Consider the following 12,581-nt stretch of genomic DNA (forward strand, 5'->3'; position numbering starts at 1 on the left):
AACTGTAAGTTAATTAAACCTCTTTTCTTTATAAAACACCCAGTCTCAGATAGTACTTTATAGCAGTGTGAAACTGGACTAACACACATCTTAGGTAAACTCTTCTAAAATGATTCCCTTTTTACTGTGGTTTCTGAATTCCTTTTCTCATTCTAAATTCAATGTTTGAAAGACTCAGTTTATTTTAAAACACTCTCTTTTTGTGCTGCGAATTACTATAGCTGAGAAAGGGAAGCCTGACTACTCACTAGACAAGGGTTATATGGTGGGTGATGAGAAGCAGGTAACCTGGCCTGCAGTATACCAGCAAATTTTGTTTCCTACTTTCTATCCTAATCTAGTTAGGACTATTTTCTCTGGCTATGTGCTGTGAGGCCAAAAAAAAAAAAAAAAAAAAAACACAACAACAACCCAACAACAACGAAACAGTTTTGGATAAAACTTGCTCTCTGACTTAAAAACTAAACTTGAAGAGCAAAGTAAGTACTTATTGGTGTTGTACTAAGTTGCCAAGTGTCCCTCTCCATATTTGTTTACATTGCTCATCTTAGTGAATTGCCTTTGTAAGCTAGAAATCTGAGGCAAAAAGGGAAAAAAAAAAAAAAAGATAAAGACATCTAGGAATTTGAAAGACTAGAGAAGCTGAATTTGGAAATTAGAAAAACTTAAAAATCAGAGGAAACATTGGATCAGGACCCAGAATTATAAAAAAGAAGATTCTAGTAAGCATCTATAGTATGACTGCTCACTTGCTACAACTGTAATAGCTGATAAGAATTTATTCTGTTTCTCTATATGACTATACATAACTTACATCCTTTAAGTGAATATTATCAAGGTCACAGTTGCTGTGTACTGTTTCAACCAACCAGCCTTCTGGAGTAATCATGTTGAGGGTTAGGAGGGGTGATTCAGGAATATCCAGGAATTTTGCCACTGGTCCAAGAGAAGAAGCGTCATTAGCCCCTGACATCAGTTCTGGTTCCAGAACAAATCGGTAAAAGCTGTTAATAAAACATAAAAAGACATACTGTGACCCAAACTGAGATTCTTCTAAAATATTTTAAAATTGAAAATGGCTTAATGATCTGACCAGAAGTCTTCAATCAAAAAGATTAAAACACACTATACTGCAGAAGAGTTAGTGCTTGTAAGAAATAGACAATCATTATTTTGTTGACACTACTATCTATTATAAGGCTATGTATATTATCTACCATTGTTAACTTATAATTCCATTGTCATTCCTTAATAAACATGATTAGCATCCTTTTAAGATATACCTGACTTATGCAGGTTCTAGTAGTTTATGGTCTGTTATTGTATTATGATTTGTATGCATCCTCCTTCAAATACGGCCATGGTCTATTTTTCAGCTATTTTATTAACTTTTAAGAAACAAGTAAAATTCAAGCTGAAATTCTAGTACCACTTTTAAAAGCTCAACTAAAACCAAACAGGATTAAGCTGAAAACAACTGCTTAACAGCACTTTTAGACTTCAGTTTTGCTATATTTTAACTTCATTCTTCAATATTGTGCATCAGAATTATTACGTTATGCTATCAAGGCTAGTTGAGACTGCAGTCAAGGTGTCAGCTGTGCTGTAGTTCTATCAAGGTTCAACAAGGGGTAGGATCTACTTCCAGTTTCATCTAGTTCCTCAAGGGCTGTCTGAATGAGGGCCGTAGGTCCTTGCTAGTAGTTGTCTGCAGAGTTCTCTCAGTTACTTCCCAAAAGGGCATCTCCAACATGCTTCAAAAGAGAAGCACAGAGAAGAGCCAGAGAGACAGAATGTCAGCAAGACAAAAGTCATAGTTCACAGTCTTTCATAACCTAATTGCAGAAGGGAAATTCCATCACTTTTACCATACTTAGTTTTATGAGAGGCAAATCACTAGGTCCAGCCCTCGCTCCAGGAGAACTTACAGAGTATGAGTTCCAGGTGGTAGCGATCACTGGGAGTCATGTTATGCAGGTTGGCAAAGAAAATAAAAAGAGGAGAAACTGGAGAGAACACAGTCATGAAGTAAATGTACAAAACAAGTTCTTGCTGAAATGGGAATATCAAAGAAAAAGTATTCTGTGAATGTTGAAAGTAGCAATTTCTTTACAATTTAGTAAATACGATTTTTCAATGGCAAAGAGGAAGTTAAAGACAAACTGCAGTGGAAGGTAAGTGAATGCGAGATGAAGATGGAGTCTGAGCACTCTTTGAAGATATTTAGATGAGAAGGAGTAAAGAAGATGGGGAAAAAAGGACTCTAGAGGAGAGGAAGTTAAGGGAGCAACTTTTTAAAAAACTGAATAACTTTAAGGACTGAAGGAGAAAAGCTAGTACAGAGATTAAAGATCCAAAAGAGAGAATACGTGATATAGCAAGCATCCAGAACAAACAGGAAAGCAAGAGATCAAAACAGACAGAGAATGTTCACATAAAAAAGAAGAAAGATCCCCCATTCTTTGGAAGGCTGAGGAAGTACAGCAGTTAGAGTAAGGAGTTGAGGGAATTCCTGCTGTTAACCTGTCTCATCTCTGAGGAGAATATATTTATTAAAAGGAAAGGGCTGGGAATAATATGTAAGCTAGATTGCTTTGATACATGCTACTGAGTAAATAAGATTATGTTGAACTACTATTTTAAAAAATAGTAACTGTATACTCTAGTACATTATTTTATCTAGAAAAGTCAATTCTTTCCCTCCCAGTAGATTATGCTTGCTTATATATTCAATAATCCCACTCTTTATTATATATTGTGATGTTTTACAGAGATACTGTGGAGAGGATCCCTACTCCTGTGAATAAAAATTCTGTACTCATGGAATTAACAAAACTTTCAATTAGTAGCCAAAAATTTTAAAGTTTTTGTTCAGATGTAAAAAGGCATGTGATAAAACTTAAAACACAAAAGATAAATGAGAAGCATAAAAACTGAATGAGATATATGGACAAGACTCTTGGGGGACAATGAGTTAAGTCCTAAACTTTCATTTAAATTTCCCACATTTTCCATTGTATTGCTTTCCTGCTATTAAAAATACTTATGTTTAAAATGTCTGCTCTGGTTGGGCACAGTGGCTCATGCCTACAATCCTAGCATTTTGGGAGGGCAAGGCAGGTGGATTTCTTGAGTCCAGGATATCAAGCCCAGCCTGGAGAACATGCCAAGACCACGTCTCTACAAAAATACAAAAAATTAACTGTGCACGGTCGCATGCACCTATAGTCCCAGCTACTCAGGAGGCTGAGGTGGGAGAATCCCTGAGCCCGAGATGTCGAGCCTGCAGTGAGTCGTGATGGCGCCACTGCACTCCAGCCTGGGCAATGGGAGTGAGACCTGTCTCAAAACAAAATAAAAAAGTTCTGCTCAAGGCAACAATCTACAGTATGTCAACAAATACAATTTGAAAAGTAAACAAGGAATTAACAGAATGCCACCTTTCTGTCTTGTGTAAGCATATATCTTTTGTTTAGTGATGAGCACATTAACAAGTCTTAAAAAGCAATACTAGTACAATGGTACATACCCTGTTTTCTACCCAATGACACATGAAGGATAATTGAATATTCCTATCAATAAGAATGACAGTGATTCTGATCCACAAAGAAAAGAAAGGGTATATTTTTGTTCCCTCTTGAGAGGGAATGTTATTTCAACAGGACAGTATTATGAGGAATATCTGTATATAATGATAAACAACATTTTTTGTACCCCTGGCAAATTATTCCAAACTAATTGTATCCTAATGCCCCCAAATAGTAAATGTGATGATGTATTAAAGATCATTTTGATAATTCCGCTAAACTAAAAATGGTTTAATTCCACCTTATTTCTCATTGAAATATTTCTAAATAGGTATTCCTAAATCATATTTCTAAAAATACCTATGAATAAATAAAAGTCCATATAAACTCTGTAATTAGGTCACTTTACTGAGTTAGGTTATTTATAATTTTTATATCAATTTTATGTCAGTTAATAAACAGCCTGATCTTCTGACATATTTCTGTGAAGCATCTTGTGAAGAAAAAAAAAAATAGCTCCAGCAACAATTATTATTTTTTTCTTCTCAGCATTTACAATTTTTTCAAAATGAAATTTTGTTCACTCAGACTCACCTCTCTAAAGGGGCTTCTGAAAGCTTACCCCTACAGTTCATGAACAACTTTATCTTCATGTTGATAATCTTGCAAAGTACCTATTGGAAAGAAATTCCCATATTTGATATTAAATAATATTAATAGCTAATATTTATTATGCACTTACTATGTATCAGGTACTATATTAAAACATTATGTTCATTATCTCACTTGATCCTTACAATGCCCTGCTGAAATAGTACTTTTGCAGTTTAGGTACACAGATATTAATTTGCTCAAGGTCACACAGTAACTCACAGCAGAGGCAAGATTTTAATCCAAACAGTTGATTTCAATGTCCCAGGGTTATGCTGCTTGCCTTTTGCCTAAAATGACTTTTTTTCATAATATCTAAATTTCCTTAGTATTGAAGAACAAGGAAAATAATTAGTAGAATCTTGATCTGCAAATACAAAGTGGTGACCTTATAACAACATGGGCAGTATCCTGATTCTTTTGGAACTTAGGAGTTCTTGGCTACCTACAAATAAATACTTTCTTTTCATTTTCCTGGATCATAAGACATAGAGGAAGAATTACTAATTTTGATAGTCCTCATCTCTACATAGGTGACATGAAAGGGAAGGTTCAAAAGCTATTAGACAACAAAGGATATAGGTAAGGGGACAAGTGAAAAAACAGATATATGTAACAGAAAGGCTACACGCTTGATGAGCAATTAGAACATAAAGACTAAGAATTAAGGAGATTTGCGTTTCAATTCCTATTCTACCACTCATCATATTTGCTACTCTGGAGGTCACTGAACCGCTGTTTTTCTCAAGTATTAACGAAAAACTTTCCATTTCTTCCAATATATTATCCTTTTATAAAGTAAGAAATAAAGTGACTAAGAAATAAAGTATGCGATTATTACCAATGATGGAAACCAGAATGCAATTCCGTATTTTGTATCACTGTATAATTCCATATTTTTTTTTTTAAGACAGATGGTCTTGCTCTGTTGCCCAGGTCAGAGTGTAGTGGTGTGATCATGGGTCACTGTTAACTTAAAATTCTTGGGCTCAAGCAATTTTCCTGCCTCAGCCTTCTGAGTAGTAACTATGACTACAGGTTTGCAACACCATGTTTGGCATTTTTTTTTTTTTTTTTTTTTTTTTTTTGTAGAGACAAGGTCTTGCTATGTTGCCCAGGCTGAATTTCTAGAGATCTTCCTGCTTTGGCTAATTCCATATTTCTTTTCTTTTTCTTCTGACTATGGGGGGGTCTCTCTTTATGCCTCCCCATGTCCCCCAGTCATGACGCAGGACTGGGCTGGGCTGTGTGTCCCTGTTTTGGACCCTTGCCCTGGTCCTTGCAGAGAGACACTACCCTTATTGACCCACTCCCTGGCTTTAGGCTGTCCTTCCTTTTCGGAAGGAAGAAGAGGAGAGAGGATGAGCCACCTCTGTTCTCCTGTTCAAGTCTCCCCATCCCTCCTCCCAGAGAGCCCTCCACTGCTCCCACTCCCCGCTCCCCACCTCCTCCCGAGTTGGACTCCAACTTTTATCTCCCTTTCCCTTAGTGTATCTGCATTCCTTTTCCTGTATCAAAACCTGCTCAAATACCTCCCATCCTAAAAAAGTTCTCCCTCGCCAGGCACAGTGGATTGCTCCTAGAATCTCAACTACTCAGGAGGCTGAGGCAGGAGGCTCACTGGGCTCAGGAATTTCAGGCTGCAGTGAGCTATGATTATGATTGTGCCACTGCATGCCAGCCTGGGCAACAGAGTGAGACAGTGTTTTTTTTTTAAATTTTAAAATCATACTTTAAGTTCTAGGGTACACGTGCAGAACATGCAGGTTTGTTACATAGGTATACATGTGTCATGGTGGTTTGCTGCACCCATCAATTCATCAACTACATTAGGTATTTCTCCTAATGGTATCCCTCCAAACACCACATGTTCTCACTCATAAGTGGGAGTTGAACATTGAGAACACATGGACACAGGGAGGATAACATCACCCACTGGGACCTTTCTGGGGGTGACTGATTACATATTTCTTATTCCTAAATTTTACTTTTATATAAAAAAACTTTCAAATTTAAGTAATATGTTTTTTGTGAACAATGACTTCACAGAAATAGGGAATTTGCATACTAAAAAGCATACTAGCCCCATCCCTTCCAGATGGGATAGATTTCTAAAGAATAATCTGAATAGTATATCTCAAGACATATAAATTTGAAGGTATAACAAGTGCTAAAAGAACAACTGGGTAAATCAGCTATGGGATTAAGTTTTTCCTACTCATTTCATAAACTGAACAGCTAGAATGATAAAGTCTTTCCAAAATTATTTGTCTCCACTAATAAAATCTCATTTTCCAATGAGATTTGGTAGCACGCACTAAATTTTAAATTTGCATTTTGAAATTTTGATATACAGCAGAATCACTCGACTCGGCTTGATCACTTACATTTTCACCAGACTCAATATCTAATTACTTTTGTCTGTTTTCAAAAGTGAAGTCAACTACCAAAGGACCAATATTTTGTAAAATTTTCATTATCACTAGAAAAACATACAGGCTTAATGGAGCTAGCTTATTCAAATTTAACTACTGTAGGCTGCATTACAATTTGAACCTTTGAAATTCTCAGCAAAACAGTAAGCCACATCAGTCCTTTTGGAGACTGATACCTGTCTCTTCAAATTCATTTTCCTCTCTCATAGGGAAAGAATTTCTGGGTTTATGCAGGACTTGTGGCCATAGTTTCCAGTCTCCCTTGTCATTCAGTATAACCAGCCTGCAGACATTCTGGTATGTGAGAAGAGATAAGCCAGCATACATCTAACTTTGGGGTTGGGCTCTTATTCTCCCTTTCCTGCTGGCAGAAGTACAGAGATGATATTAGGGCCCAACTAGTGATCTCAGGTGCTTTGTGATGGCTCAACAACTACATAGGCAGTGCCTGAGTCCCTCACACCGTGTAGCTGCCTTAGCAACCCCAGGCAGCTTACACTTAGACCGGGAGATCAAAGAAAGAAACTTCAGTCTTGAAAGTAGTATTATTTTGGGCTTTGTTACAGTGGCCAAACCTACGGAATACAAACTCCATGTTTCCACTTTCCTCAGCTTCACTTGTTTGGCTAACATTACTTACTACACTTTAAGTTTTATTCAATTAAGCTTAAGCTTCTCTAAAAGCCACACCACAACACATGAAAGACACCTGTATTAGTCTTCTCAGGTTGACGTAATAAAATACCACAGATAGAGTGGTTTGAACAATAGAAATTAATTTTCTCATAGTTCTGGAGGCTGGGAATTCCAAAATGAAGATGCCAGCTGATTTGGTTTCTGGGGAGAGCACTCTTTCTGGTTTGTAGGTGGCCAACATGTCATGGTGTGCTCAAATAACCTCTTCTTTGTACAGTCTCTCTCTCTTCATCTTCTTCTAAGGCCACCAATCCTACTGGATTAGGGTCCCACCCTTATGACCTCATTTAACCTTAATGATCTCCTTAAAGCCCTATCTCCAGATAGAGTTACATTGGGGGTTAGGGCTTAAAGTTCACTGAAACTTATTTCGTATGTTGAAATATGAATTTTGTGGGGAATACAATTCAGTTCACAGTAACACCTAACCTCAACATAGTCATAACACTATGTGCACAGCTCCATCATTTCATTTTCTACATTGAAATATGACAATCTATTAAAATGGTGAAGTAAAGAATCAAGAGCATAAATAGCTGATTATACTTGAAAACAGACTTGAAAAAATTATGAATTTAAAAACAAAAAAATATTTAGTCTAATTTATATTATCTTACAACCAATAACTGTGCCATTTTCTGTGCTTCTCTTGTCAATGGATCAACAATAGCAATGACATCGAAGAATGTATCATTCTCTTGAGGATTCATCTTTATAACACTAAGAAAATAGAAAATAAGATTAAAGATGATGAGTTAAGTTTATACAAATAACTAATTAATCATGATCTTAGCTATATAATTCTTATAAATTGTTTTCTTTCTCACTAAATTTTTAAAATACTGGTTATTTCACACAATCTTTGCAAATTTGAAAAGCTGTTTTCAACAAATTACAAAACTAAAAGGAATTAGAGAAACTGAAGTAAGGTTTTATGAATGAAGTGATTTTTTAAAAAACCTTTTCGGCCGGGCGCGGTGGCTCAAGCCTGTAATCCCAGCACTTTGGGAGGCCGAGGCGGGTGGATCACGAGGTCAAGAGATTGAGACCATCCTGGTCAACATGGTGAAACCCCGTCTCTACTAAAACTACAAAAAATTAGCTGGGCATGGTGGTGCGTGCCTGTAATCCCAGCTACTCAGGAGGCTGAGGCAGGAGAATTGCCTGAACCCAGGAGGCAGAGGTTGCGGTGAGCCGAGATTGCGCCATTGCACTCCGGCCTGGGTAACAAGAGCGAAACTCCGTCTCAAAAAAAAAAAAAAAAAAAAAAAAACCTTTTCAAGGAATGATCCCATTAGTGTAAAAGCTCTGATCACTTTAGGCCCTCAAAATTCTCATGGATTGTACAATTTGAAAAATAAAGCTAAGATGCTTTTGTATTAGTGGAATATATTTCTTCAGATTTGAGAATAATAAAATTAATTATTCATAGTTCATTAAATTTAGTATTTCAAAAAAATCAATATACTATAACACGGAAGTTAGGGAACAAAAATACCCAAATTAATCATGCTTTATTTCAATCCCAATCTTCCTCTCCTCCTTCCCTCTGTCCTATCCGTTTTTGTCTTTCACTGACATAAGTTCTAAATTAGAAGATGAACTAATTTTTTAAAGGGAAATGAGAAAAATGATTAAAAGTACAGAATAGGCCAGAGGGAGTCAATTCTACATTTAACTAAAAGATAATAATGTATATTTGATTAAAAGCAAAGAATATTCTACTGAATTACTGTTTTAACACTATAATCATATAGGAAATATATGATGCAGGATGAATTAATTACACATTTTACATATTACAAAGAAAAAAGATTACCAAATCAAGAGGTACACATGTAGTTACAGGAAAATTAGTTTCCTTTGTAGGGAAAGGCTTTCTGCAGTGAAGGGATCAATTGCTCAGCAATTTAAAAAAGCTAATATAAACGTTTACTTCAAATATGGGTCATGTGAATAGAAAACTGCAAGACATTTTATTTTCCATGCAATTGACATGATCTAATGTTAAGAGGGGCAGAGTCAGACAACAGACCTTAATGAATAATTATTGCTAGATATAAGAGCCACAAATCAGATATTCTACCATTAAAGTGACTCTTGACAACTGTTGCTTCCTTTAGTTACCTTGGTGAAAATTTTACAAATTACTATCCTACTTTGTAACACTACTCAAAACTGGTCATTTTATGTATGCTTCATGAGATGTTATTATGGCTTCAGTATGCATCTGTTTACTGTTGCTTTTTTCTCCCAGACTATTCTAATTCTATGAAGTTGTATGAAGCAGAATTCCATAATCCCCATCACCTTATTATACGTGTACAAGACCGTTTCCTGAGCCCACTAGTAGGTATTACACTGATTAACCCACGAATGGAACAGAACATCCTTTTTCTCATGTAGTATTAACAACAAGATGCTAACTACCACCTATTTAAGGTAACAGATTTGTACTCAATTGTCAAAAAACTATTGATAAACTTCATGTTATTAGCCAGGAGGAATACTGTCAAGCACACTGACAGTCAATTAATTGTTAAAGCCCAGGTCTGACAATAAAAGGGTGAAGAACTGCTTAGGTATACACAGTTAAGCAACTCTTACAGATATACTAAATAAATTTCAAACAGGCTGCTGCAACAGAAAACTCTGAGTTGAATTTTGTTATGATACTATTAACCTATCTATAAAATAGGTCAAGTCATCTATAATAAGAATACTGAAAACACTGTTCATTACACAGAATCCTCTTTATGAAGGCTCCTGGGAGAAATTCCTTTGTGTTTCCTCTTCTAAGAATACTTACATTTCATCTGAACACCCAGTCTGTTTTCCTTTCATGAACTTGGGAACTGTATAAACTGGAAAACTTAGAGCTAAATTCATGATATGCTCATGGCAGGCAGGAGGGTCATTACTGCCACAGCCTGCAATGCTTCCTTCAAGACCTTATAGTCTCTGGCACAACTTACATTTAATGTTGCAAGTTCCTGGAATCATGGGGTGAGCAGTTAGAATTCCTATTTTTTTGCCTTTGTCTAAGATGCTAGAAGAACGTCAAATCCACACAGTCCAGATGGAAGGGAATAGCCTAATACAGAGATCTTTCAGGGCTGGGAAAAAATTGTTTTTTCTCATTTTTTACTTTATTCCAGATTTCAATTTACTCCTACTCTTTTCTTTCCTCTTTTGCAAACTTCTAATTTAAGTTACCTGTCAAATTTAAATTTTCTTATACGCCAATTTAAATTTTTAAAGTTGGAATTAAGATCAAACATATGCATACAGCAGTAATAGATTTATAACAAGTGTTTTAACACATTTCTTTAATTATAAAATGACTCCCTATAGACATAGAAGCAGAATGGCAAAGATATAATACTGTGTTTAAATATATATACATACACTACACACACACACACACACACACACACACACACACACACACGCACAATGTATACACACACATTTATCTCTCTAAAAAGCTGTGAATATTTTTATGTGATTATAGAAGTATATGCATATGCTCAGAAAATAATACACAGATATAACTATAGAAATAATATTGATAATTCATAAATTTAAATGTAAAGTGATCTGAAGTATTTGGCCATCACTGTGGCATACTATATTATCCTAAGATATATCAATTTCCAAAGGTTCACTAACATTTTCTAAAATTCAGTAACAGTGTGTGACTTTAATGTAGAAATTTACATGTAAATTTAACTGTATTTATGTATTATTATTTCCCTTGATAGGAAAGAATGTTCTTTGACAGATAAAAAATGGTATTTCTAGAGAAAATTACTAAAGGTGATAATTGTAAGGCACTTGACTGAGCTCAGGGAACCTTCGGTAGTAGTATTTTAAAAAAGCAGTTTAGCTACTTTTACAGTTAACGAGGTCCCCTCATAGAGAATATGGGTGTAGAAATCACTGAGGAATCAAACATGGGATAGTGACTAAACAGCCTTTATTTCCATCCTACCGCTAGCCTGACAGAGTAAATCCTTGGATCCGTGGTCCACGTAGCAGCTTTAGAATGTGTCAACTTGGCCAGGCTAAACCATATTTCCGAGAATGTTTCTGGCTTGGGTGGGCCACAACAGTGATTCTCAGGAGATCTAGAGGACTGAGAGGTGGCAGCAGCAATTTTGCAGCTCACACATTTACTGCTGATCTGCTCATTCACCTTCCTGGCCCCAGGCAGCAGCTGGGCCTACAGCTGTTCAGCCTTCCCTGGATCCTCCCTTCATCCTTCTGACTCTTGCTCATACGTGTGTTTAGCTTTGTGACAGAGGCCACCCTATATTTGATTAATCAGAACTCTTTAGTCACTTTACACATAGAAAATATAAATTTTATGATTATCTTGAGATACTGTAAAAATTACGAATGATTTTCAGCATGAAAGATATTAAAAATATGACAAATTATACTATGTATAACTTGAAATTTCATATTCTCACTCTATATATACATTACCCTTTATTTACCAGAATATATAACTAACTGGAATTTATCTTCCTCATACTGTCAAATACATTTATTCTCTAATAAATAACTTTTAATTCTGCCTTAAATTTTACCATGCTATAAAAATAAATGGAAATAATGGCATGCATTAACAGAAAAAACACAATACGATTACATTCTTACCTGTGATTCTCCTTAAGAAATGTGACATCGTATCGAGATGCATGTTTAGGCAAAAAGGACATAAGAGCATCAACTTTCATAATGAGGTCACTCATGCTAGATAAGACAAACAGTGTATGAGATTTTTGGAAAGAAAAGGTTCCATATTTCATGTTACAATTAATGCTTCAAGAAAGGCTTTATATATTTGAACATGGTTAAATCTACAGAAGTAAACTGCAAAGGGAGACCCACAGGATATTAGCATTTCTCTAAGAAAGTCACAGCCTTCAACACAAACACCAATAATGGATAATTACATAGGAATCAAAAGTATAAACACAAATATGGGAACCATGCATACAACCTTTAGGAAAATGGTTACCTCTTGGTGAAGGAGGAGGCTGGCGTGGATGGGTAAGAAACAAGGAGAAAGACCCATCGCAAAGAAAACATTCACATCTACAGTTTAGTGATGGAGTAAATGGATGTCTTTTATTATTTCCTTACAGTCTTTATATATGCCTTTTATTATTCCTTTACTTATCTATATATTTGAAACATTTTCTAACCTTAAAACAAAAGCATGAGACTCAGAATATCAAGCCCAAAATCAACTGCTCTTAGG

The 12,581-nt window shown here is 35.7% G+C and overlaps 1 protein-coding gene across 5 annotated transcripts in view; it reads right to left on the reverse strand.

Moving 5' to 3' along the window:
- The window catches only part of UGGT2 (UDP-glucose glycoprotein glucosyltransferase 2), a 243,684-nt gene that overhangs the window by 66,900 nt on the left and 164,203 nt on the right, over positions 1-12,581 (reverse strand). For all 5 annotated transcript variants that reach the window (XM_032277500.1, XM_032277501.1, XM_032277502.1 and 2 more), the window contains 4 exons: positions 11,975-12,070; positions 7,927-8,029; positions 4,122-4,201; positions 815-1,004 (listed from right to left, as the gene is read on the reverse strand). In XM_032277500.1, the coding sequence (XP_032133391.1) occupies positions 815-1,004; positions 4,122-4,201; positions 7,927-8,029; positions 11,975-12,070 (469 nt within the window). The remainder of the gene's footprint in view (positions 1-814; positions 1,005-4,121; positions 4,202-7,926; positions 8,030-11,974; positions 12,071-12,581) is intronic.

This window comes from Sapajus apella, unplaced genomic scaffold (assembly GCF_009761245.1).
Source record: "Sapajus apella isolate SASKATOON/1434 unplaced genomic scaffold, GSC_monkey_1.0 scaffold9, whole genome shotgun sequence".
Taxonomy (NCBI): Eukaryota; Metazoa; Chordata; class Mammalia; order Primates; family Cebidae; genus Sapajus; species Sapajus apella.